The sequence below is a fragment of the Taudactylus pleione genome, unplaced genomic scaffold (assembly GCF_031769625.1).
Source record: "Taudactylus pleione unplaced genomic scaffold, aTauple2 ptg000211l, whole genome shotgun sequence".
In the NCBI taxonomy this organism is placed as follows: Eukaryota; Metazoa; Chordata; class Amphibia; order Anura; family Myobatrachidae; genus Taudactylus; species Taudactylus pleione.
This window is the reverse complement of record NW_028284613.1, coordinates 4963958-4991806: the sequence shown is the minus strand read 5'-3', so window position 1 is coordinate 4991806 and position 27849 is coordinate 4963958. Positions and strand designations below refer to the sequence as shown.

The 27849-nt window shown below is 41.9% G+C and overlaps 1 protein-coding gene across 1 annotated transcript; it reads right to left on the bottom strand.

Moving 5' to 3' along the window:
• Window positions 1-5940: 5940 nt before the first annotated feature.
• Window positions 5941-27635, bottom strand: ZBTB33 (zinc finger and BTB domain containing 33). The gene is made up of 2 exons (XM_088478198.1): window positions 27469-27635; window positions 5941-11730 (listed from the first exon to the last, which is right to left on the bottom strand). The coding sequence occupies exon 2, from the start codon at window positions 11726-11728 to the stop codon at window positions 9659-9661; it is 2070 nt and encodes a 689-aa protein (XP_088334324.1). The 5' UTR covers window positions 11729-11730; window positions 27469-27635; the 3' UTR covers window positions 5941-9658.
• Between the last annotated feature and the right edge of the window lie 214 nt (window positions 27636-27849).

Genomic DNA, 27849 nt, shown 5'->3' with positions numbered 1-27849 from the left:
ACAATCTTCAGTTGTTTTACACCACCATCTTCAGCTGACCATAGCCTGCCTACAGAAGCATGGCTGGATCATCAATTGGAAGAAACCCCTCTCTCTCCAACACAGCAGATGGTACATCTGGGAGAACTCCTATACTCTCAGACACAAAGGATCTTTCTATCAGAGGACAAGATTGCGGCCCCATCATTGAGAGTACGCAAGCGAAGGGTATCAGTTCTATCAGTGATGCAGGTCCTTAGATCAATGGTATCCATAACATGGTGGGATATGCTCAGTTCCATTCCAGGCCTCTGTAAAGATTGATTCTCTCCAAGTGGAACGGACAGTATCATCTTATAAGGTCCCAGAGGATACTTCTCAGTCCAGATGTTCATCACTCCCTCCTGTGGTGGCTGAAAAAGGACCATCTGAACAAAGGGCGCCCATTCTGGATTCCAAATTGGGTGCTTCTCACCACAGACGCCAGTCTTCGCAGCTCGGGGGCAGTGACAGGTCATCACACCTTTCAGGGAAGATGGACAAATCAAGAATATGCCAATAAACATTCTGGAACTGCGAGCAGTATACAATGCACTGATCAGGGCACAGATCCAATATGACAACACGAGTACAGTGCCTACTTCAACCATCAGGGAGGCACAAGAAGTTATGCAGCCATGAAAGAGGTGACAAAGGTTCTGATTTGGGCAGAACGTCATCTTCCGGCCATCTCGGCAATATTCATACCAGAGTTACTCAATTGGGAAGCAGACTTCCTAAGTCGCCAGGACATATACACCGGAGAGTGTTCTCTCCATCCGGGAGTGTTTAAGCTCCTGGTAAACAAATGGGGTCTACAAGAAATAGATCTCATGGCATCACATCACAACCACAAGGTCCCCAGGTAAGGGTCCAGGTCAACAGACCCATCAGCAGCTGTTGTGGACGCACTGGCAGTATGATGGGACTTCAAGCTGGCGTATCTCTTTCCACTGATTTCCCTCCTCCCAAGAGTGCTCAGGAAATTCAAGCAGGAAGACGGAACAGTAATACTGGTTGCTCCTGCTTTTACCTAGATGTCATTGGTTCACCGACATACAGAGAATCTACCCATAGACAGTCCATATCCTCTTCTTCTAATGCACGGTCCCTGACGGCATCCAGACTTACCTCGTCTGGCTTTGACGGCGTGGTAATTCAAACGATGCTTAGGGCACGAAAGCCGACCTCTGCCTGCATCTATTACAGGGCTTGGCATTCTGCTGGGCAATGGTGTTCCCACAGAAAGTATGATCCTAAAGGTGTTTAGAATTTCCAGGGTACTGGCTATTCTCCAGGCAGGTTTAGACCGGGGTCTCCGCCTGGCCACTTTGAGAGTGCAGGCTTCTGAGGTAGCAGTCTGGTTCCAGAGGAAGATTGCCGCATTAGCAGATGTTAGAATTTTTTTTCAAGGACTTCAGCCTCCATTTGTCCCACCAGTAGCACCATGGGATTTGTCTATGGTTCTTAAGGGGCTACAAGCTCCCCCATTTGAACCCCTCGACTCTGTAGATTTGAAATGGTTGACAGCAAAGACACTTTTTCTCCTCGCTATCTCTTCTGCACACAGTCTCTCTGATTTGGCAGCGCTCTCTTGTCACTCCCAATTTCTGATTTTTCACCAGGATAGAGATGTTCTTCGTACACGGGAGGGTTACCTTCCCAAGGTAGTGTCCCATTTCCATGTGAATGAAGAAATTGTAGTTCCAGCTTTTCAGGTTCCAGATCTTTCTGTAGGTGAAGCCTCCCTGGATGTAGTGGAGCGCACAAACTCTTAAAAAAATCAGATGCTCTTTTTGTATTATATGGTTTTCACAAACGAGGATGGCCAGCTAATAAGCAGACTCTGGCAAGAAGGCTAAGCATGACTCTCTCTCAGGTGATCTCCCTGTACCAAGCACAGCGACAGCACATTATAGTTGGTCTGTAGGGCCATCGCGGGTGTTTAGTCATCTTTGCAAGGCAGCCACGTGGTCTTCTGTCTTTTCTTAGGTTCTATGACTTCGATACATTTGCCTCTCAGGATGCTTAATTTGGATGCCGGGTTCTCTACTCAGCTCAGAAGCGTCCCCACCCTTGAATAACTGCTTTGGGACATCCCCAAGGTCTCCCTGTGGACCTTGAAGAGAATTAGAGTTATGGTAGCACCCTGTACCCAACCCGTCTGAGGACCGGATTCAGAAATGGATGCTAATACTGTTGCAAATGCATCTTTGAACACAGCAGCAATTTGTACAGAAACACCCACCAGCTGCATCTCTAATCCACCACGTGCATACAAAGATGCAACATTGAACTTCTGAATAACCCTATGGCTGCTCAGAATGTCCATCAGAACTAAGCCCCAGGGGCCAGTGAAACTGTACAAAAGGCGCAGCCGCTGGCTGCTACATGCCTGTGTTTGACTCACCACCCCCCGTTACCTCCCATAAATGCAAACTGACTGTCAATCGCTCTGGTTTCCAAATACTCACACTACAGGCAGAGTCTGTAAACCATCGCAATGCATGTGGAGTACAAAAATCATTGGTCAACTGCGCAAACATAGGCATAGAGTCCATCTTTGAATCAGAGTCCTTAAATTCAAGATTATAGAACCAAGGGGACATACTCTCACAATGGGACGATATTCTGAGTGTACGGTCTTCTGTTTCATCAACTGATGATTTATCAAAGCAGTTAAAATTCTAAATGACCTTTTGCAGGATTTTAAGTCATCTTGCTGTCAAGAACATGCTAGTATCAATAAGAATGGCACAATGCTTTTTGACTACACTTTTAACAGTGCATCTAATAAATACTTTATAGATACTGATGAGGCATAACGGTTACATGAATTCAAATGCACTGGTTCAGAACACTCTTACTACATCTCTTCCATCAAAAAAGAATCACAATTTCACATTCACTCCAATGTGTGAATAGGTGGTTAGGCACAAAGCTTAGATCACTCTAGCTGAACAACCAATGTGATCCTGATTTGTTGCAATCACAGTTGTCATAGCTAAACCTATTGCCTCATAACTAAACTGCATTTGATCTTCCTGCTTAAGTTCCAAAGGCATGGAAAACAGCTAGTCATCCAGATCCCCAAAAATGGCTATAGAAGCATTGTTTCGAATTATAGACTGCTTTTTATTTCCTTTATTATCCAGTAATGGAGAGTTGTTCCTTTCCAAATCAGCAGAACAAATTTCCTTTGTCCATTTTAATTTGGCTTTCAAAAAAATCATTCCACAGTAATCTTGAAGTTTCTGGTGGAATGTAATATGGTCAAGTTGACTGCTGCATTCGTAGATTTTCCAAAAGCCCTCACATTGTTGGCGGGATTCAATTGTTTTGGGTCAGTGATAAATAATAGGCGACCAATGTAGCAATTCGATTGTTTTGGGTCCCCATTAATTATCACGCCCAAGCAGACAGGGTTTAGCCATGTAGAGCAGCTAAACCCATCTAAAGTCCAGGTTAGGGCACCCAAACCACAGACTTTTTACATATTTCTTGCTTGCCTCCTCAGTAGTGCCAAAAACGGAGCAACAATTGAATTACTCCTTTGGGCTCCTGGCACTGACAGCCGCCGGTTCAAACATTTCAATTGCCCCCCCCTGTGAACCACACTATAGGCTTTATGTAAGAGGGTTCTGTGAAGCAGTACAATACCAGCAAACTCAGTTGCTGATGTAAAGCAGCAATAATTTCAAAGGCAAAACTAGGCTGTGTCACGACCAGGGTCTCGCGGCATGGAGGTTTGCTGTCCTTACCAGTGAGGGCGCTGTGACGTGGTCCTTCTGGCGGGGGAGCTGGCATGTGAAGACTGGCATTGCATGTACATAGAGGTTTGCCAGCGTTGGGCCATCTTTGCAAAGGTAAGTCTAGTGGAGTCTCCGCGTCACGGCTGTCTGGGCGCCACCATCTTGTCTATGGCCATGTGACATAGCAGGCCAATCGTCTGTGGGTCACCTGCTCTCTCTGGCTTATCACATTTTGTTACTGGGTATTTAAGGGTGTTGGGGGCGCCCTGTAGTTGTCAGTGCAACGTGTTCACAGCCTCAGCTGTGAGTTCTTTGTGCTCCTGTTGCTTAGACTTATACTCCGATGCTTGCCCTAGCTCCTTGTCAGCCTTCGGCATAGCCTGCACTGCTCTGCCTTGCCTCGCACTCCGCTGGGATCAGCCCTGCACCTTCCACCAGACCCACTCCTGCCTGAACCTGGCTTCTCAGTTAACCCATTGATGTGCAGCCATCATCACAGCATTACCGGATTCTCCTGTCAGCCAACATTACAGCACTACTGGATTCTCCTTTCAGTCATCATCACAACATTAGCGGATTTCCCTTTCAGCCATCATCACAGCATTTCCGGATATCCCTCTCAGCCTCTATTCAGCATACCAGGATATCCACTTCACCCTTACAGTCTATCTGGATTTACCTGATTTATCTCTGTCACTGGACATTCGTTTATTCACACTCACTACAGTTCCCTCCTGCCACATATATTAGTTTGTTTATTACTGGACTTTAATTTATCTTATTGTTCATGTCTACCAACATTCACATTAAATAACCCACCTTTCAGTTTAAACCTGTTGGTGTCTACTCCTGTTACCACCCCGGGTCCACAACAGTTTCTAACAGGCTGCTTTAAGTCTGCAGCCACGATTGCCGGAAGTGTGCTGCTTCACCGAACTCAAGCTGGGTACACATTAGATGACATGTGTACCCAGCCGACCCACAATGCGACAGACATATCGTGCAGTCGTTTGACACGGCACGATGTGAAGACCGCACGACATGCCGTTCACCAGCCGCATCTAGTAGCATGGGGTCGTTCATCAAAGTGACAGATTGAGCATGCATGCAGTCGATGCAATGAACAACCCCGCAAGAGCACGCATGGTCGTCCATTGTGGGTGCATATTTCCCGATGTGGACGATATTTAATCCGGATTGGGCGACAGATAGTCTAATGTGTACCCACCTTCAGACTCTATTACAGAAGCCCCTATATCGATGCTTGGTTATAGAAATTTAAATCTCAATTTCCATTTCTGGCTTCAGCTCTCATGATCTAGAGCTAACCATGGTGAGCTCTCTGTACTGTTTTTCATATTTAGAAATTGCAACTGGAAACCAGTTTTTGTCTATATATATATATATATATTTATATTTTTATTATCCTGTATACACGGTGCTCATTGCTGTATAGAAACAAATCCCATCTCCTAAATACAAAAAGTGCATTACACACCAGTTCAGAATACCTATTATAGACTGAGGGCTTGATCCAATTAGGTACGAGATATTTGCAGTGCGAGTTAGTGTGGCTGTATGCTACACTTACGTTATGGCTGGACTAGCAGATTTTTATTTGCAGCCCCATAGGGTTGCACACAAAAATGTGAGATCTGGCCGCGATGGGGGTGAATTGCTGTTCAGTTGCTGGCATTTCTATAGCAACTCGCCCCCATTGCACCTACAGTAATTTGATTGAACCCTATGAGTGATGCACTTTATGGTACAGTCACTCAAAAACAATAGCAAGAGTGATACTTTACAACACCATGAGTTGTATCGTTTTGTACTGCAAATCACACTATTGTGGTATGCTCTGTCCCCGAAGTCTAAACATGAAGTTCAATTTCTCTGTCCTCCAATTACTTTCAGGACAAGTTATCCAATTACCTGAACAGGCATCCTAACCCTGGAGCACTACCCAAAATCTTTCTCCAGAAGCCAGCTAATGATTCAAATAGATAAATCTAGATTATTTGCTCCCTCTTACCAGGCACTCTCTCTAAGATACCAATCACTTACATTTATTACACAATATCATTCAATTGTATGTGATATTTTCCAAGGAATACTTTAAAATGCGAGGAGGCTCCTTCATGATAGTTTACAAATAAATAATGCTACACAATCAAGATTGAAAAATGTTTATTGGTTTGCCATAGAAAGCTCTAAAGTCTAAAGGCTCAAGTATTGGTTAGTGGAAAGTAGCACACGACTTAAAAAAAAAAAAAAAAAAGTTAAGGAAAAGCTGTACAAGTATAATATATACACACAATTGGTACAAATTAACCATTTCAGAATGCGATCATTAAAGAGGAAAAAAAAAAAAAAAAAAGATATACAACCCAACTTCTTAATGACAAACATACAGCGGTTATTTGCATTCCATGACAGCTAGTGACACGATAATGAGCGACCAGGCATGTTGACACCATTTTATTTCTTTACATATAATTCAGATAGGAATGCTATGCTGAAAAGCCTTATTGCAAGGACTGAGAAAGGAAAGATCTGCACTATTTTTTTAAATTTTACTTTAGTCTCAATAAGAAAAAAAAAAAAAAGTTGCGCAATGGTTAATGGACTTGCAGCTGCATTTGTTTACTCACAATTTAGCATTAATATATTTATTAAATATTAACATTCAATAAAGTACAATGGGCCAAATAAATAATGCAAGAAAAGGTTGCTTAATTGAACTCCATGCTTTTAGGTGCCTCCAGGAGTCTGAGATATGACTATCTTATGGTAATCTTGCCACCAGTTCTAGTCCGTTTGCCTTGATGAGTAATAGATTTGTAGCACAAGCTACAGAGGCTACATAAAAACCAAGTAGGGAATTGAATACCCAAATCAGCCCACCAATATACTTAGACAAAATGCAAACACTTATGTTACCGGTTTCAAAAGGGAAATTGACCATGTTTCTCATCTCCATAAATGTTTATGCGTAAAATCAAAATAGCTTTACACATACAGGAAACCATCTTCTACTAACAAGCCCATATAGTACATTTCTGGTTATACTTGGCTTAGCAATAACTAAGCTTTGTCTTTTATCATTACAAAAAGATACCCATTAGCTCCTATCCAAATAGTGAACAGCTCCTTCTGTAGTAAGTCATTGTTAAATCAAAACTTGAAAATGTAGTTTCAAAGAAGATAAAGACTTGCTGTTGTTTCATACAAGGACATGATCAGCATGCCTCCAATAACTACACACTAAAAGCTACTTCTACAGTGTCGTACAAGGTTCGCTCATATAGGAGTACAGTGTATTAGAGGTGTAAAATTCCATGGCCTAGGAACTCACAAATCTCAATCTCCAAGTATATGAATACATTTTACTTTTATTAAACTTGGGAGTCATAACTACATCACTTTATTGTATTTCCTGTTTGGAGTTTTCCGACAAGTCTCCCAAGCAGTTACAGTGTTAAAAACCAAACTCTGTATATTGTGTAACAGTTCCCCTTCCCTCAACACCTCCCCTAACATATTGTTTGGGGGGGCTCTCTAGTCCACTAATTAAAGGCAGCCATTATCCTTTATTGTAGCTTATAGTTATGTGTACAGATACTTGTGCCTACTCTTTGTACAATGGCAAGTATCCACAATGGCATTACCACACATAGAAAAACAAGTATAGTCTTATAACAAATGTTACTATTTTTTACCAAGTCTTTAAAAAAAAAAAAAAAAAAATCCCATCCTACCGTACTATGCTAGCTACAATAACCCCAGTATTCTATGAACATTTTTTTTTTTATCTTTCAGATCATTTACATCAAGCATGTATTAGGAATGCCGGACTACTTAAACATTCTGCAAGATTGGGAAACCCAATTTCTACCAGTGAACTGTTTGGTAAAGATGAATTCTATATTTATATCTAGGACTAGTGTTAAAAGGAACTATGTGTAAAAATACTGGAATCCACAAGCCTACGTATAAAAAGGGGGTAAATGAGTACAAAAAAAAGAAAAGAAAATTCACAAAAATTCCAGTTCTTCAACTCCAGTGGAAACAAACATTAAATACACATTAAGAACTACTTAATATGAAATGGGAGTTGATCCAATATGGGAAGGCATCTTGTAACAAGGACAGATATATATGTAAAAGTTCTAATAAAATGAATTTGAGTTTAACATAGTTAGAACAACTGTACTGTGCTCTGAAAGTACTGTTTCTTTTTCTCCCCAATAGGTTTCCATAATAGAAATCATGTACACGTAGAAAAATGCTCTGTCACAGTTGAAAATTTGTTTCCAATAGTTTTCCATAAACGTCTGCAAAGATATTCAGGAGTGTTATTAATAACTCTTTAATATATACTATTTTAGTTATAGAAGTTTTCTTTGAATATCCTTTATGTGAATCCATAGCACCAGCTAAAAAGCATTCTATTAGCACTACATTTAGATAAATGCATTGACTTAAAAAGGATCAAGTAACTTTTTAAAATACTTATTTAAAGGTGTATAAAATGTCATAAGTTCATGTTAAAAGGAGAACATACTTAAAGCGGCAATCCCACACAGTTTCTTTTTTAATAGCAAATTAAGCACCTTTTAAGAATGTATAATTTTCAAAATCTCTCTGGAGGGACATCCAGTATGGCTGCCAGTTACACATAGGCTTGCTGAGGTCAGCCTGTCATGGGAAGGCAGATGATAATACAGTACCACTGAGATGAAAGGATCATTCCAAAGCCTCTTTGCTCAATACACCATGTGCACAGTAGTACATGACAATACAATATTATAGATTAATTAGCCGCCTGAAGAAACAAACCAAGAAAATGTAAAAAACCAACATTATTCATACTGACTGCCACAGTGATTTGTGTTCTAGAAAACAAAAATAAACCACACCTGATTATTGTAATGGGATTGCGGTTTTAAGATAACGAACAAAATTAAAACTTCACGTTAACATTTTAATTTAATTGGAAAACAATTATATTAGATAACGTTACTGTTAGGTTGTCCCTTATCAATAAGGAGCATTTAGTCACAGACTAAACAAATTAATACAAAAACAGCGGCATTAGCAGTCTATAGAAAGGTCCAACATGTGAAAGAAGGGGCAGCATGACAAAGTAAACAAGATTAAGAAATAAATGTTCAACTATATTTAATCTTACACAATATGATAGATTCTCTTGAGGTTTCTCCTTTAGTTGTTTCGTATGCAAAAAGAAAAAAAAAACAATACTGATCAAACAGCAAACTATATATTTAAAGGGTCAATTATTTAGTGCAACAAGAGTTATGCACGTTCAAGATAGATGGGAAATAGAGCATACACCTTTCATAAAGCTACAATTATCTTGCTTCAGATCTGCCATACAAAATAGGTAGAAGAGCATAGATTATGGACCCTTAGCTTTCAGAAGACTCTTGGTTTTGCTAATCAGACAACTGAATAAACTTACCTGTCTACACAATTACCAAAATAATGCCAAATTGAAGACTGGATTTTAAAGTGCAAACATACTTACAGTATTGGTAAGTGTCCCTAATCCGTGCATAATTACAAACTAACCGGCACATTAGAAACATGTGCATTATTAAATTAGCAAGGTTTGGGTCTAATTTTATAGTACAGTATTACCAAAACTAACAATTTGAAGGCTCTTTGTATATAAATCCTATTCCATCAGATGTTCAAGTAATTGCTGAAAAGATGCCCTCACATACTGGTTGGAAGTAAAAACAATGCCTTGTTATAGGCTATTCTAACTGTATATTAATAAAGAAAAAAAAAAAAAGGACAGATGTTCACCTGAAAGTCATGTACAGTATGTTCCTATTTTATTGTATTTTATTTTTGTATGTTATTTAATAGGATTCAGGTATAACAAATTCAAATTCAGTATTGCCTTCAGATGTAGTTGGTTTAAACATGTTCTGGCTGGACTGCTGAAGGAAGATATCATCCCAGTTTACAGGCTTTGGGCCATCGTTAGAGTTGTTGTTCTCTTCAGATGCTGGCTCTGATTTATCAGGGTCAATGTCATAGACAATTCCACCATCGTTGATAACGGGAACATTATTGGTGCTCTCAGATATGTATGCATACTGCCTAATCTGTAATGTCTTACATGGATTCAGACGGTAAAGCTTTGAATCTCCTGCAGGGTCCATGCTATGAACTGATCTAATGTGTGAAGCCATGACCTGGTAGTTAATAAAAGAACCACCACAAGTCAAGCACTGATATCTTCTTTCTCCTGTATGATGTATTTCGTGCTTTGTACGGTATTCTGCAAGGGGGAAAACTCTCTCACAGTAACGACAAGGGTATTTTTTTTCCCAGGAGTGAACATTAAAATGTCTTCGTAAACTGGTTAGACAAACATATGACCGTTTGCATACAATGCAAATATAATAGACTCTTCCATCCACGATAAGCTCATAGTGATCATCATGTTTCAATTTCATTCGTTTTCGGTTAGGGAAACCATCTTCATCCAGTTTAACTAACCCCTCTTCTTCTTCTTCTTCCTTGATGGGGATTACAATGTCATATGTATCCTCGCCAATATTTGCATAAACTTTGCACCCTGTTGATAGCCCTTCTATTTCAGATGCTGTGTCTAATGTAATGATTTTTTTACCATCCATAATGCGACGAGGCTCTGAAGACAAATGGGAATCCTTGCTACTTCCAGAATTGACATCTGCAATTTTAATCTTGAATTCACCTGGCTTTGAAGATCCATGGCTAAAGGTAACCACTTGTTTTTTTTGCACTCCATCAAATGAAACATTTTTGTGTGTGATCGTGTGCTGTCCCAAAGATATTACTGAAGAAACAGGAGTAGAAATGCAATTTCCATCTAATATCAGTTCTCTTTTGGGCTGTACAATACCGATCGGTTGCAGTTTTGGTAAATTTTGATTAATGGTAGGGGGATTACTCTTTTGAACTGGTATGGTTGCACCAGAAGAGGAGGCGCTTTGGGAATGCTGGACAGGAACAACGGGGGAGACTGAGACTTGTGGAGCAGTTGGGGCAAAAGACCCATTTGCAGGTGGATTAGGAGTTGGCAGATTTGAATTTGTATTAATGGGTGCAACAGGTGCTGTGATTTTTGGAGCAGGAGCAATGTTTTTTAAAGGGGATTGGCTCTGAGGCTTAGTGTTTTGGATGAACTGCTGCGGTTGACTAGATGGTGCAGCTTTCTTTGCGTCGGGTACTTGGTCATTGGTAGAGAGAGCTGGGGGCTGTACAGACTCCTTTTTCTCTGGAGTCACTTGTTTGGGCTGCACAGTCTCTGAACAAAAGATCACATCGTCATCGGACTCATCACCAGACTCGTCAGCCTTTGAATCAGTTTCAGTCTTGGATTCTTTCCCGTCTTTATTGGATAAGGAAAAGGCTTCTGCGATGACTGGCATTGCAGAGTCTCCAGGAGCTTTGGGCGCTGCTGAACTTGATGATGGAGTCGTCGTGTTTTTAGTTGGCTCTCGTGGTTTCTGATCAGTATTAGGCTGGGCATCAGGACTGCTGTCCTTAACTCCACCAGAAATGCTTTTCACTTGTGACAACGGTATCCCAAGCTCTGCTATGAAAGGGACGCCTAGCAATTTTCCAGACTTTATCAGCTCTTCCAGCATGTCACATTTCACACGGACAATTTTGGCGCTGTAAATATAGTTAAGGATTTCTGCAAAAATTTCAGCTCTGATAAAATTCAGTTCCACTACTGGTCCAGCAACACTGAACAGTTGGTGGAAATAAGTGCTGCAGGCAGAGAGAATATTTTTGTGAGCTCTGAATTTGCGGTCTTCAATGATGACGGTGACATCACAGTACAACCCCTGCAGTCGTTGGTCATTCAAAGCCTGCAGTAAGCTGCCAGAGTACTGGGTATCTGTTGCAGTTATCAATTTTTTCGCCTCCATGTCTGCAATAAAAAAATAATTAAATACATCAAAGAACAAAGAAATTAGAACTGCAATGCTAACAGTGAAAAACGGGCAAAAAGATAATCTTGTATTTCATTACTGTATTATAGCTTAAATCGTCATTAAAACTAAATCTTGATAAATATGAAAAAACAGTTTGTAACCTTATGAAACATAAATGGATATATTAAAGAAGCGCTTGTTTATAGATGGTATGGTGTTAAAATAAGGTAAGTGATAAGCTTAAAATAGTATGCACTGAAAAGTGGTGTAAGGTGGCCGCAATGATGAAAGACTAACAGACAGACTCAATACATATAGCATAAAATAAATGTATATAGCTCTTTCTGTGAAAATGAATGAACTGAAATGAGCTTCTCAGTCACTGCTGTCGGTGATACTGAGGGAAAGTAATCTGACCCTACCTTTCCCTGTAAGGATTCCGCTCCTTGCGTGGCCGACTTGCTCCGTGCTCCTGCTGCTTAGTCAGCTGTCTCCGTCTGCCGCTTGTGATGATTACAGCTCGTGGGGCCGTCCTTCTTCTCCAGCGTTCTTCTGCACTGTGTGATAGCTGTCTGCCGCCCTTATAAGGAGATTCCAGTGTTCGCACTTGCTGGATCGTCAGTGGGGGGGTCTGAACACCAACGCGTTTCATCCCGTAGGACTTTGTCAAGGTGTCTCCATGTAACACTTTCTCTCATTTTAATGTCTAATTAATTGACTACTTGATTGTGTCAATTACAGATCTAATTATTTCCACATGGTAAACTACCGGGTTTTGGGATAAAGGCTGAGTGGTAAAACTATGTGCGTTAAATATATAATATAAATGGGTGTCATAAAATCTTTAAATGAAAAAGGTTTAAAATAAATGTAATAAAAAAGGTTTGTTTGTTTTAAAATAAATAAAAAGCACAGATTGCTACAATAAAACACTTAAGATATATTATTAGTAGAATGTGTTCGAATTTTTCATTCATTTCTGGCCCATGTTGCAGTATTAATGGGTAAAGGCAATTTAAGGAGTTATACAATCTAAATATTGTTAAATATAAGCGCTGAATAGGTGGTAGTCCTATCTTGAGAAAAGCACATAGATTTTGATTTTATGACACCCATTTATATTATATATTTAACGCACATAGTTTTACCACTCCGCCTTTATCCCAAAACCCGGTAGTTCACCATGTGGAAATAATTAGATCTGTAAATGACACAATCAAATAGTCAATTAATTAGACATCAGAGAGATAAAAGGAGAAGAAGTGCTACATGGAGACACCTTGACAAAGTCCTACGGGATGAAACGCGTTGGTGTTCAGACCCCCCACTGACGTCACGATCCAGCAAGCACGAAGACTGGAATCTCATTACAAGGGCGGCAGACAGCTATCACACAGTGCAGAAGAACGCTGCAGAAGAAGGACGTCCCCACGAGCTGCAATCATCACAAGCGGCAGATGGAGACAGCTGACTAAGCAGCAGGAGCACGGAGCAAGTCGGCCACGCAAGGAGCGGAATCCTTACAGGGAAAGGTAGGGTCAGATTACTTTCCCTCAGTATCACCGACGGCAGTGATGGAGAAGCTCATTTCAGGACATTCATTTTCACAGAAAGAGCTATATACATTTATTTTATGTTAGTTATGTTATATGTATTGAGTCTGTCTGTTAGTCTTTCATCATTGCGGCCACCTTACACCACTTTTCAGTGCATACTACTTTAAGCTTATCACTTACCTTATTTTAACACCATACCATCTATAAACAAGCGCTTCTTTAATATATACATTAACCTCTTATTGGCCAGTGTGACCGTAAAAAGGAGCCGCTATATTCTGGGAGCGCATGATCTTTATCATATTATGAAACAAAGGTCAGATTTTATTTCCCTAGCAGAACGTAATTAGCACCTGTCACTTACACGCAATAAAGGCAGCCATACAATTATGATAACATGGCCTGTCACCAGTAACTAGTGTTTCATGAGTATTGATCTTTGGCCAACAGATGAAATAAAAGCATTCATTCCTATGATAAATACTTCTGTCCACGGGCAGCATCTTATGCGTTTACATGGCAGCTATACAGCAAGTGTATCAAACATGTTAACAAGCACATCAGTGTATGGTCAATTCTTTGGTTTATTATTTTGGGTCACATAAGCAGATTCAATTATGTGAGTTTAGAAGAGTGAATTTGTGACTTCAAAATCACGCACAATTTTTATAAATCTAGCTCCTGCAATTCAATTGTCAACGACCATTCTCAAGGACAGTGGCGGAGTGGGCCGGGTAGCAGGGTGCCATATGCCTCCCAGGCCGCACTGTCATTTGGTGTCCTGGGCCACCTCATCAGCAGAAAAAACTCTGGTGGTCCAGTGGTTGATGCAGCCACAGCCTTAATCCAACAGTCTTTGTGACTGTCTGCATTTGCGGCCATGTGATAGAGTGTGTGAGTAACTCACCTGTCCCGGGCCGGACACAGACTCCTCTGCTCAGAGGAGGTTTGGTATTGCTCAACTCCCGGATGCATGTACTGGGAGGCGGAGCAACCTGGAGGATGCCCCAGCCCACATCCAGGTACCGCACAACACAACAAGCAGAACGGAGGGGGAGGGGGGGACCGTTCGAGTGGATCGGATGAAAAGGCACCCACCATATAGGGGCGCAGGGTGGTCGCGCAGGGCAGAGATTACAACATGGAGGGCAGTGCCACAAACTGGCAGTATTTCCCTGCCTCTTGTCTGTCCTCTCACCGGCTCAATCAGCAGTTTGGCCGCCATGGAGCTACAGTCTAAGGTCTCTTCGGATTTATGCTGTATCAACATCTCACGAGACTTGCTTCTTCCAGGACTCTCAGTCTCAAATCCCTCGGTCTCCTTCCCTCTGCTCACTGAACTGAACTCCACCTTCCCCTGCAGCTAGAAGCCCTCCTCCCCTTGCAGTGCAGGAAAATAATCCCCCCTTCTCACTGTAGACCGACACTCACTTTCCCCCTGCACCCGGACACAGCCCTTCCCCCTATAGTGCAGCTTGTACCCCCCTTCCCCTGGCAAACTGTAACCCCATTTCCCTCTGCAGCTAGAAGCCTCCTTCCCTCTACAGTACAGTCCGAATTCGCCCCCCCCTTCTCCTTACTCCTGCAGACAGAAACCCATCCTCCCCTCAAGTGCATCCCCCATCTCCCCTGGAGATAGAAACCCACCTTTCCCTGCAGTGAATCCCAAATCCCCCTTTTCCCCTGGAGACAAAAACCCACCTTCACCTGTTTAACATACACACACACAGGGATAGAAATGGAGGTGCCTGCAGCCAGGCTTTAGCTTTAAAGGGGCAACTCCTCCATTGTCTACAACATATTCTACCCACTTAGGGCTGTAACTATGTGCCCAGAGAGTACCGTCATGGGCACCCCTTCCTGGGAATACATGGCACCCCTTCCCGAGACTTGAGAAGCCACCATACACTAGTGGAGAGCTCAATGTTAGACACAGTGACCAAGGGGGGGGGGGCACCAAATTATAACTTGCCTCCGGGCGTCTGGGATGAACTTACGCCACAGTGTGTGTATGCATTTGTATCTGTGGTGTATTGATGTTGTTTTTGACATTTTATGCAATATATTAACATTGTGTGCATTATTATTCTGAGATTCAGATGTCTAAATGCTTGTTTAATATAGCATTAAGCTATTTTGGTATTGTATTAGTTTTAATGTGTTTTCCATGAGACATATTATATTTGTATGTTGCCATTGAACAGACTGAAAGAATTGTAACAAGCTACAGCTGTGAATAATTAAGTGTGATGAATTAAGAGATGTGAGAGCCTTTAGAATGTAAGCTCCTATGAGCAGGGCCCTCTACCCTCTTGTGCTTCTCTCCTTACTCTACCTTTATCTACTTCTTACTCTCTACCAGGGCACCTAACACTTGGTTGCTTTGCATTGTTGCTTATCTGGGTGTTATGGTCGTGAATGTAGCAATGTATATTATCCATGTCCTGTACTGTACTGTAAATCAACCTGTTTATGTACTTTTTAAGGCGCTGCGGAACACTTGTGGCGCCATATAAATAAACGATAATAATTGATGCTATTTAAAGGGTGACTGTATAACGCCAGCCAGCCTCCTGACGAAGTCTTACAACAAATCATGTAGTGGCATGGCTTGGCGTTTTGGATTGTGCAGAGGAACCAGTTCCCGGAGAAGTCCAGGTTACAGACCGGGTGATTGCCTCTGCTTATTATTGTGTTGTTTACGCTAGCGGTGGCCCTGACCGCTTGTTCTGGTACGCGCATTGTCATTTGTAAAGATTGCAATAAAATATTGTTATACTGTTAAGCACGATGTAGTGCCCCCAATCTATGTTTTCTTTTTAGTGTTGTTCCCGGCTGGAGTCTTATATTCTTATATTGGGGAAGACGCCGATCCATTTCAGAGATAGGATCTCTGCTTCACAATCCCACTTACATATGTGAGGAATTGGTTATAAGACACTGTTTTTGCAATCACTTTTAGGACTCATTTGTTGGGCAATGGTATCGTTCTAAACTCTCAATTGTTTATATATATATATATATATAAATATGAATATATACCCGCGGCTCGGAGGATCTTTGTTATTGTGACAGCTCCTCCAGTCATCACTTCTCCCCACCCAGACAAAACTGCGCCACACCAGACTCATGGCCAGTGGAATCAGAAGCAGGGAGCAGCGGCCCGCAGCTGTAGAGCAATCAGCGCCCAGGAGTAAGTCAAATAATTTATTTTAAGTATTTCACTGCCTGCCATAGCAGCCGAAAAACGTGTGTGACGGACAGGTGTACTGCTTGTGCAGAACAGATGTGAGTGGACTCTTCAGTGTCAGGTGCTAGTGTGTAAGTAGTGCTTTGTATATTACTAGTGGTGTGTGGGTGACTGACTTGCAGCTGTTATGAGTACTGGAGGTGGACAGACATGTTAAAGTGGCACACTTTGCTGTGTATTATGCTAACCTAGGAGAAGTGCATGGAAGAGTGAGAAAATAAAAGCAGAACAGTATCAGAAGGCTGTCAGTATAAGCAAAACATTGGATGTACTTAAAAAGGTGCAAAATTGTTAATTTTGTACATATTTTAAAAATGGTAGAAAAATTAAAGCCAGCAAGTGTTTTAAAGCAAATTTAAGCCTTTCCAGTATTTTTGTGCACAGAAAAATATTTGTTTAATAGTTTTTCAGTGTTTTCAGGCAAGTTGGTAAAATGCTGGGAAAAAAAATAATTTAGCACCCATCTGCAAGATCAAAAAGAACATTGCCATCAATACAACAACTCAACTTAAGGGGTCCATATATCAAATGCCCGATTTCCCAATCAGATAATTCCAGATCTCTGTTTCTTTGACAATTGAAATCAAATAAAGTTAGAAATCCCCAACTCGTCGTTTTGATAATTTGTGGGTCTAAATCAGCAAATCAAAAACAAAAGAAAAAAATATATTGGATTTCACAATTTTTTTATTTTATTTACACAATCCATCGGCAAAACGGGGCCTATAGATTGTTAATGTATGGGCACCATTACATCTACCACGTCATTTAACTAATTTATGAGCTTTTAGAGAAAATCACCTGAAAACGGGACACGTCATTATTGGCAAAAGTCTACTATTTACACCTCTCCAAATGCATAATTTATTGGGAGATGTATACAGTATCAGAGGTTCTACACTGTGTCCCAACATTTTTACCATAAAAACCTTTCCCCTGCTAAGGGGGCGAGTGGGAGAAAAAAAAAAAAAGCGATACTGCTCTGACAAATGTCTGCATGTTTGGACTGAAGTGAAAAATCTCGGAGATGACTGCAATTTCATTTTGTGCAACCAAATTCCCAACATCGCACAGAACTGAATCACCCCCATAGAGAACACCAATCCCTATCACTGAAAATGCAGATGTAGGAGGACCAAGAGACAAAATGCACCATCTTCTACCATCACTAACTGTGCACCATAGGATACTTCCAATTTGGCATGTAGGTTGCCTTATAGGACATATATATATTGTATGTGTACCTTTTTTTTATACGTACATACTTTTGTTCCTCAAATAACTACTTGTATTTTTAGGTGACTCTATAATAGCCAATAACTATTACTATATACCTCATACATGTCTTAGAACATACCCTTCCGTAGGAGACCTCACAGGATGAGAGACCATTGCCATACATACATAACATGATCCAGAGGTGCTCACCTTTACTAAATTTAGAAAAAGACTTCTAAAAGCTTACTAAGGAGTACAGATTAGTTGGTGGAAAATATGACACAGCAATTTAAACAACTGAAAAGAAAATATTCAATCCATAAAACCACAGTAAACATGTGGCTCACAGAGACGCTGTACTTTATATTAGCTCTGTGCCCTACCTCCCACATAAGCATCTTCTCAATAATATAAAGCAGTACAAAATGTGTGAATGGACAGGGAAATTACAAGGGTCCCACTCTCTTCTCTCTTTATATTTCCTCACTGGAGAACTTAAGTCTTTCAGTGTTCATTACCACAATACGTGATTATGCCTACATTTACCGTTCCTCCTCTGAGCTTTCCTATTCTATGTTTCCAGTTGTCTAACTACCATTGGGCACGATTCAATTCAGCGCGATGTAAATAGCGCCGGGAGATAGCTCCTGGAGCTATTCAATTCATCGCGCTGCTAGGTCGGGGAAGGCTCGTTATCGCGCCTTAAACAGGGTGTTTAGGCGCGATAACGGGCATTCCCCGACCTAACTTCCCGGCGCGAGGCTGTTTTCCCGGCGCTAAGGGCAGAAAACAGCCTTGCGCCGGGAATTTTGTCGGATTTCTTCTCTCATCCCCGAAGGGATGAGAGAAGAAATCATTAGTCGGACTTGTCAGCGCGGTGTATTGAATAGCTCCGGGAGCTCACTCCCGGAGCTATTTACATCTCGCTGAATAGAATCGAGCCCATTGTCTCTTGATGTACCATCGTTTGAGACAGGGATAACAGGGGAGGGAAGACAATGATTCCAATTAGTTGACACTACCATTTCCTCTGTTCTTCAAGTCTGCAATCAACTCGTCTTTCTCCTTCATTGCCCACATTCACTCTCTCCCAATCCTGCTGCTTCCGCTTTGGTTAAAAACGAAACAAAAAAAAAAAACTTGCTTCCTTGCTCTCATTATATCTCCCCTGGTCTTTTGCAACCTTCTCCTCTCTGGCCTCCTCCACGCTGCCGCCTGACTTTTCCTCTCACTGCTCTGCCTCTGCTTGCTCCAGTTCAAACTCCTCTCTACAACATCATCCACACTCCCTCCCATCCTCTTCGCCTGGCCAAGGCCACTCATCTCCCATGTAGGACTCATTTCCATGTCAAGTCAGTCTAATCACTAGTCTGCAAGCGTCAAAAGTGACCTAAAACTATTTTCATCATAGGCTACCAGACTTCACTATCTTCTAATGCTCTGCCAGGCACACCTACTCACGCACTCCTTGCTGCCCTCTGTGGTTGCCCCTCCATATACAGATGTGTCCTCATACATTATTGCTGCAGGCGCGCCAAACAGCCCTTCCTGGAGTGCCAGTTCCAGTCTTGCGCCGAGCTTCTTTCACCCCCAAAAAATCTTAAGTCTTAGTCGCGCACTGATTAAATACACTGACACTTGTATATCTGTGTACGACTGAGTCTGAATCAGTATACAAAGTGCTGCAATGCAACAACTGTTTTCCAAGCCAAGGTCTGTTGTGCTTTGTATACAGACTAAGTGGCACACAGATAAGTGTTGCATATCAAATTAATCACTGCAGTCCCAAAAAGCGGTTTGTCACATCTGTTTTGTGACTAAGTAGCATTTTCTGGGAAAAGACGCTTTGCACCTCCTGCCGCATGGTGTATTGTTGCATACTGTATGAGGACACATCTGTAGATTGTAAGCCTCACGGGCAGAGCCCTCTACCTTGCATTGTACACTATCTACTTGCACAACATCAGGCATCTTCTAACTGGTCAATTAGGTTTGAACTGCAGCATCGCTGGCCTGGTTTGTTACACCTATGCTTTCGGGCTTAGGTTTGCCTTACAGTTTTATCCAGATCCTTCATGTGAACTCTTCCCTTTGTGTTATGCAAATTATGATTTGTCCATTATGCAAGATGCACTTGTTTTGCTGTAATATGTAACTTGTTGCCGTTTGTTCATTGTGTAATTTGTAGTATGCCGCTCTACCACCCATTGTATGAAAATAATTGGGGGATTTTATAAATGACAATTAGGTATAAAAATGTAACATAGTATAACATACTAGAAAACACATCAGTGGACAAACAGAACAATTCCTGTCAACAAGACTAGATCATTAGATGTACACCAATGGCAAAATGCTTGTGTATAAGGCCACAAAATGTTGACAATTTAAAAGCGTATGTTCGAAGACACTGCGTCTTTAGATGAAAATGTTAAAAGTTATTGATGAGAAAATAAACGCACAAAAAAATAAAATTGTATTAGTTCAATATTGGTAGGCTATCAATCAAGATAAAAACAAATAATATCTATTTTTTTTATTAGATTTTAAAAGGATTGTTCTGAAAAAGACAGTATTTCCAAATTAGTAATTGCTATCGAAAAGTCAGATTCTAAAAGTAGGAGTTGTTATTAATATTATACTCCAACAAACTGAAAATATCAAAAACCAGTACTGGTAACAAATGAGAGAATCTGGATATATATATATATATATATATATATATATATATATATATATATATATATATATATATATATATATATATATATATATATATATATATATATATATATATATATAAGCACCAGTGCTTGCAGTTTTTTTTTTAAATAGGGAATAAGTGCACCATCTAGTGGCCCATTTCTATATAACCGATCCAGTGTCAGATTTGCAGATTAGATGTTTGTATCAACTGAAACATTTAGGCTTAAACCATCTTGGGGGGGGGGGGGGGGATTTCTATTGCTTTTCATGCCCAATTGCGCCTTATCCCTCATCTAAACTGACTGGGCAATATTTTATTTTTTTTAGGGAATGTCGCACCCCAACTAGACCAGGTTTAGCAGCGTAAAGCAGCTAAACCTGTCTAAAGTCCTGGCACCACAAAACCAGGATTTTTCTCCAATTTCTGCTCGCCACCTCAGTAGGCGGCAAGCAGAAATCTTGATATTGTGCCAGTTGGCAGGAACAATTAAATAGCAGCGGTCAAGTGCGCAATAATGCTGCGGGAAGTGAAAAGAATTGCATTTCCCCCTAAAAGTTTATGTGAAACTGAAATTCCATGACAAAAAAAATGTGTGTGTGTTTTGGAATAAGCCACTTTGGTTTACTTTAAGAGGATATGTAAAGTGTTCTTTCTTCCTCACCTTTAGGATTTAGTTTTAGTTTGCTAAGTGTCAATGAAGTACCATAGCAACAAAAGCTACATGACATAAGATGTAGTGAGCAGAAAGGCTATGGTTCCACCTCCTATATCTGCCATTATGTACATGATGATGGTAAGCCTGACTCAGATCACTTAACAGTTAGGAATTAGTTTAAGTGCTGAAAAGCAAATTCAATCAAATAGGCCCTGCAACTATATGAATATCGCACACAACGGAGGCGATTCAGTTATTTGTAGCTCCCATCTAAAGAGCCCAGGAGCTATTTGTTTTGAGTGACCAGCCCCAAGGCTGCACTTAGTGTGGATTCCTGCCTGCACCCTCCTGAGGTGCGAGCAGAAATCTGCGATAAGGCTTCGGAGCTGGTCGCGAGTGGTGTGCGAGCCTTTAGAGCAGCATGCCTGGCACTTTGCACGGAGATGCTGCTTAAAGCGGCTAATCCGGTGTATTCTCGCGCAGGTCTGGTCGCGCAAAACAACTGAAGAGCTCCTGGCTCTTTAGACTGGAGCTACAGACAATCAAATCGCTCCCAAAGAGAAGACAGAGTTACAGGAGCGCAATGTTAAGCCTTGTTTTGGGGTTTGCAGCTTTAAACCCATGTGGTAGTAAAGACTGACCCATATATTTTTCAATGGGCTAAACATTACAGTCAACTGCTCAATTGACAGATTTACTTTGTATAAGATATTCTATGTAGGGCTTTATCATTTATCATCTATGAATAAATTATTTAAATAACTTGACCACTTGTATAAATCCTTTCCCTATGCAGATCAGTGGAGGGCCTAAACACTACCTGAAAGCAGAGAGAGACTCTGACAGGCAATGTGGACAGAACCTCTCCTGGTTATGTTTCAGCAGTGTGGTTTCTAGACTAGACTGACTGTTTGGCCCACGTCTGGGGACTGTCAGTGCAGTCATCTGTCCTCATCTTCCAAATATTTTTTTCTTAATAAGCCCAATAGTGATTCAAATCGACACTGTTCATATTTTCAGCCACAGATTCTGTGATAGAAGACAAGCATCCAGAATTTAGCTGTGAAAATTCAGTGTGTGGGCTGCAAAACAATACAAAATTGAAAAGGGATAATTAGCCATTTTGGTACTATGGAGAAGATTCAATTAGACGAGAGATGCTGCAGTACTCATAAGTGCCATAACGGTAGCCTGCTTTCTCCATAGGCTGCGCGCAGAATCAACTAAACACAAAACATATTCCTGCAGTAACTTGCAGGTAGTAGAATTGGCCTCCGATTCCAAATAAAGTTGCGGATTGACCGCTTACTAACAAGACTAGTCATTTAGTCTATCAACATTACTACAAAATAAGATATACGTTTAAATTATTTCATTGTGTGAATGGTTTGTATACAATGTTAAGCTTCTACTGATGAGTACCCTTGTAATACATAAACATGCAATAGATTTAACATCACTTTCACTGTCAACTATAATTTTAAAGAAAAGACAACGTGTGATGGTCGGACTTACTTTCTGTTGACATTTCATATCGAGAACATATTGTCCCAAATGCCCCCTAAAGTAAGGTACAAGAAAATGACCCCCCTACTAATGGGACCTACAACTTTGCATGCAGTGTGAATACTGCAATGACAGTTTTGCACATCTTAAGGCGCACATCCTCATGCAGAGAAAGACAGTACGATTACGACATCGTAATCGGGCAGTTGTTCCCCCTCCCCTGCAGTGCCTACACTGAACGATCAGTCGTTCCGTATAGGCACCCTCCATCATACCCGAACATGGCCAATCTGTCGTTATCGGCAGATTGACCAACATGTTAGGCGATGATTGATGTAGGAAACGACCAGCGGGAGCGCGCATCCCTGTTCGTTTGCGACATTTGCATGTCTAATTTGTGCCCGATTAACGAGCGATTGATAATGTGGTTATCGTTCAATGGCTCCATTTAATCGGGTAGTGGATACCCACCTTTAGTGTGTATTTCTGTGCTTTTCCAGTTGGTGAGGCAGGAAATAGAAAATGTTGAAGGATTATTGGTAAATCATGAACACCACTACCCAAATAGATGACTTTAATAAATGTAGTAGCCCAATCCTACACTACAATTTCTCTTTTAGAAAAGGCTACAAAAATGCAGATATATATATATATATATATATATATATATATATATATTTGTAAATAATATAGTGTATTGCAATGGGGATTTTCCTATTATGCACAGCTGACTTCCTGTTTTCAAAGAGCCACTGTCACAGTAATCAGTATAATTGTGTACAGCCTCTCACCCCCAACTTTCCTAATAGCATGGATGGATGCATGTGGCACAAATTTTGGCAACTATATCTTAAGTAGGGTTGCTTCGCATTAGTTATAGATCCCTGAATGCCAGGGCATGCTGGTGCTTGTGGTTCCATGAGTGTGCTGGAACTTGTAGTACAAGTATAAGCATGTCCAACCTTCTAAAGGCAGCCTAGAAATGATGGGACCTGTAATTCACCGGGATAAGTGATTTTCTTTATTTTTTACAACAAGAACCCAATACCCACCTTAGCGATGTTGGGAATAACCTTAGTGCTCTTCACACCACTAGGAAACCACAGCCCTGTGGTGACCAGCCTAGAGCTGGCTTGACATTATGGCAAGAACTCCACACTGTGGGTTTCCCTGCTATAGTGTCACCTGCAGTAGCTGGTAAGCTGGATCATGAGGGTTTGGGGTGCCTGATGGTGTCTGTACCAGGGGAGTGGGAACTGCCAGACATCTGTCCATACTCTCCGGCCCAGCAACTGTGACAGGCAGTCTAGCAGCGAATCAGATTGGCTGCCTATCATGTACTGATGTACAAAGTACTGCAGAGCCAACCGAGAGCTCCCTGTAAAGACAGGCAGGCAGCCAATCTGATGTCACTGCTGCCGGACCCTGGCGAGTATGTAGAGCTGCCCCAAACACACTCCCTACCGCTGGGTGTGTACAAAGTCTGTATCTGCAGCTCTTTGACCCCCTCCCAGGTAGGCCTGTAGATGGCCACAGTTTTGTTAATTTAATTACTTGTCTCACTCTCTAACCATGTGTCTCTGCCCCCTCCCCCCAACCCACACATGTAAGCCTCTGCCCATACAGCATTTGAGATCATCTGCCTGCTTCCCCCTGTGTATCGCTGATTGGGGGGCCCTACTTTCATTTATACAGCACCTCACAAATTCTGATGCATCCCTGCCTGCTCCCACCGTGCTCCATTCTTGAAGCCTGGCAGCGCTGTGCTTAGATGGTTGGCTCAGATGCAGCCTGGGCCAGGAGTGGCCGTAAGACGGTGATGCGACGATGTGACGTCATAGGTCATGACGCAACGTCATATGGCCATCCCCGCCACAGTGATGCAGTGACACAGCAGGGCAGGCTGCAGTGCAATTCATTTGAATCAATGAGTTTCATTTTTTTTTTCTTTTGGGCCCATGGTTGTTTTTTTTTACCTATTGAGGCCAATGTGTTTGTTATTTTTGCTATCTGGGCCAATGTGTTTTATTTTCCCTGTCAGGCGCCATTATGTTTTATTTTTTCCTGTGGGGGCCAAAGTATATGGCAGGTAAAAAGCACTGCTTATTTTTTACTCATGCCTCAAAAAGATAAGAGCACAAATAAGTGATATTTCACCTATGGTAAGAACTGGAAGAGCACAGTCGCATATCACGTGAGGCTCCAACAGGGCCTTGCAGCTAATTGAATACACCTCACAGTCTACATGTTTTTGAAGTGGAATAAATAAATTTTCAATAGGTGTCTTAAGGTGCCACACACATAGCAATCTGCACACGATCAGCCGATGTGTACGATTTCCCTTGAAACTCTCCCCGGCAGCTCTGCACACAATCTCCACACGATCTGCACACGATTTGGTGTCCAATCTTCATACGATCTCTCCTGCATCCAGACTTTCACAGTGCATCGCGTCCTAGATTGTCAGATCTGCGCTACTGCACAGCAGATCTGACGATGCGATGTGCGACCAGCGGGGACGCACATAGCATTGTGAGTGGGGACTCACGATTTGGCCATATTTTACACAATCTGTCGTTCCAATGTGTCGAAATTGTCCAGATCGGGTAAAAGATCGCTATGTGTGTGGGCAGCTTTATTCAATTTACAGTACCCTATAATAATAGGATTGATGCTTCTTTTCTAAGGGAATGTATGTGTGTCTTTCTTTACACACTCCAATTTGTATACACAAGATTAGCATTTCACCGTGTAGTATGATCATTTGGTACAGGGAAGCCTGTACTAACTTAACTTTCACTATAACAAATTCTATTTAACATGACAAAGCAAATAATATGCAGTTCATGCTATGTATCCAATATTAAAAGACAAGTGTGGTTTTAATTTTAATAATACATATATGTAGGTCTTAGTAAGTGGATCCAATGATGGACCAAAGAAGGCCTTTGGTGTACGTACTGCAATAATGTCTATTACTTTTACAATAGTTTTTTAATTGCAAACTTTTTAAATATTTGCATAAATCAGTCAGCAATTAGCATTCAGTTATCAATCCAATTGTCTTATGTTAAAGCAAGTAGTGGAAAGATCTATATGAAAAGTTCTAATTTCTGTCTTAGGCAGCCATTTTCAGCAGTCTTTTGTAGTAAATCTCGCCAACATGGTTGTTATGCATAAGTCCTCCTGCTGGCTTCAGACAGATACTGCGATTGACCAGCAACAATGACTCGAGTGGAAGGTAAAATTCAACTGCAAGGGGTCAATCCAATCACCTGCAAAATGTGCGAGTCGCCACGGTGTTAAAATGCAGGCAACATCACCGCATCTCATACACCTTATAGCCTGCTCTCGGCCCTAATTTGCTCATTTTTTTGCTCCAGTTTTGAGAAAGTTCAGTTTGCCGTAAATTTTTGCTGACCTAACGTGCACTTGCTGTGTATTTACAGGTAATTGGATTGACCCCCTAGACTGTAAAGCATCCCAAAACATGTGGTGCCATGGAACTGTGGCAGAATGAAGCTCCTACAGATGTCTACCCTGATCATTTTCTAGTGCTTATTTTATTTTTTATGTATTAGTCACTAATACAAGAGAAAGCATGTACAGATGTTTGCTTAACTCAATAGTTTAAAACTAGAATTTTAAATGGACATTTGTGGCAGAATAAGCTCCAAAGCCTGCGCCTAATCAATGAATGTTTAAAATCTAACCCTACTGACATTCTATAAACTGACACATTCCATGTGAACATCTATTGCTCTGACAGGAATATACCCATTAAATAATAAACTGTAAATTAATAAAGAATTGCACAGCAGTAGCTTAGGGGCCCCGAGGACACGATAGAGTTCAATGGGGTGCAAGCTGATTTAAATCTCAATTTAGTAGTGTCGGAAATAGACTGCTTATCACGAAATAAAAAGAGAGATCTACATACACAAGCAAGTAAAATTTCTGAAGCACTGCCTAACCCCTCCCCAACACAACAAAGAGCATGCCATGCGATCATCAACACAGACACACGTTATATGACTGTCATGCATGACCGTCCAGCAGAATGGAGGTGGTAAGAACTTACAAATGAAATAAATGACATCAAAAACATTTCTATCTCCCAGCCCCTAATTAGGGAGTGAGATCTGTCATTGGCTCAGGGGGACAGTTAGCAGCACATGTAATTTAGAAGGACATAAGAGAGCAGTGACACATCACCCAGCTGTGTGTTATACAGTAGCCCACACTGGGCTCTCATTGTGCAGCCACATGCTCCCCCACCCCTCCTCCCACTGCCTGGGGAGCCAGCACTGCAAAGGCTCTTACTGCAATCAGGCCCAGCCGAGGCCTATTATCCTCTGTAACATGCAGCAGCCCGGCCCATGTGCCCTCAGTACACCGCCACAATCACCTCTCACACGGGCGCAGTGTGACGGATCCCTAGTGGGGTGTAACAGGGATGCGCCGCAGTGACACATAATCGGCAACGATGTGACCCGTGGGCCTTCCCCTCAGCGGGTAACTCGCCCCCTCAGCAGGGAGACACAGGTCCGGGGAGACCCCGTCCCTCGCCGGTGGCCTACACACCCCGCCGGGCCGGCTTCACTGATCGAGGACTCCGTGGTCTCCCCGCTGCCTGCGCCGTGTACCCCTGCCTCCTACGGCACACACAGCCCGCACACGGCGGGGACGGGGCGCACAATGGCCCAGGCTGGCGGTGAGGCGGCTAGGCCCCTGGTACGGTACTGCAGCCCCGACGTCACCCTATCACCTCTCCCCCACACCGGTGTGACAGACAGCCGCTGCCCCACCCCAGGCCGTGGCGCCTCGCTGGGCCGTATTTACCTGCTGTCCCCGGGGCCGCCCGGTGCCTCGGCTTCCGCAGACAACGAGTGATCAGAGGCTCCTCCCGCAGCCACCAAGCGCCGCCGCAGTACCGACTACTGACCGCCAGAGGGAGCCCGTACGCACAGCGGCCGAAGCGCTTTCGGAGAAAATCGGCAATTTCCGCTAGTGCACAGGAACAAGATATCGCGAGACTAAATTACACACATGCTCCTCTGCACAAATATAAAATACCGTCCGCCCGACTGATTGTCTCTGCGTAATACACTGTAGTCAGTCATTTGCAGCGCACACTGTATCATACATAGAGGAATAGCACTAATTGTTATTTTTGGTTTAAAAAAATAAATAAAAAATCCTTTGTTCCCTGAGACGCTGCAC

What these genes read in the sequence shown, in the direction of transcription:
- ZBTB33 (XM_088478198.1), bottom strand. Translation starts at nt 11,728, where the DNA reads ATGGAGGCGAAAAAATTGATAACTGCAACAGATACCCAGTACTCTGGC.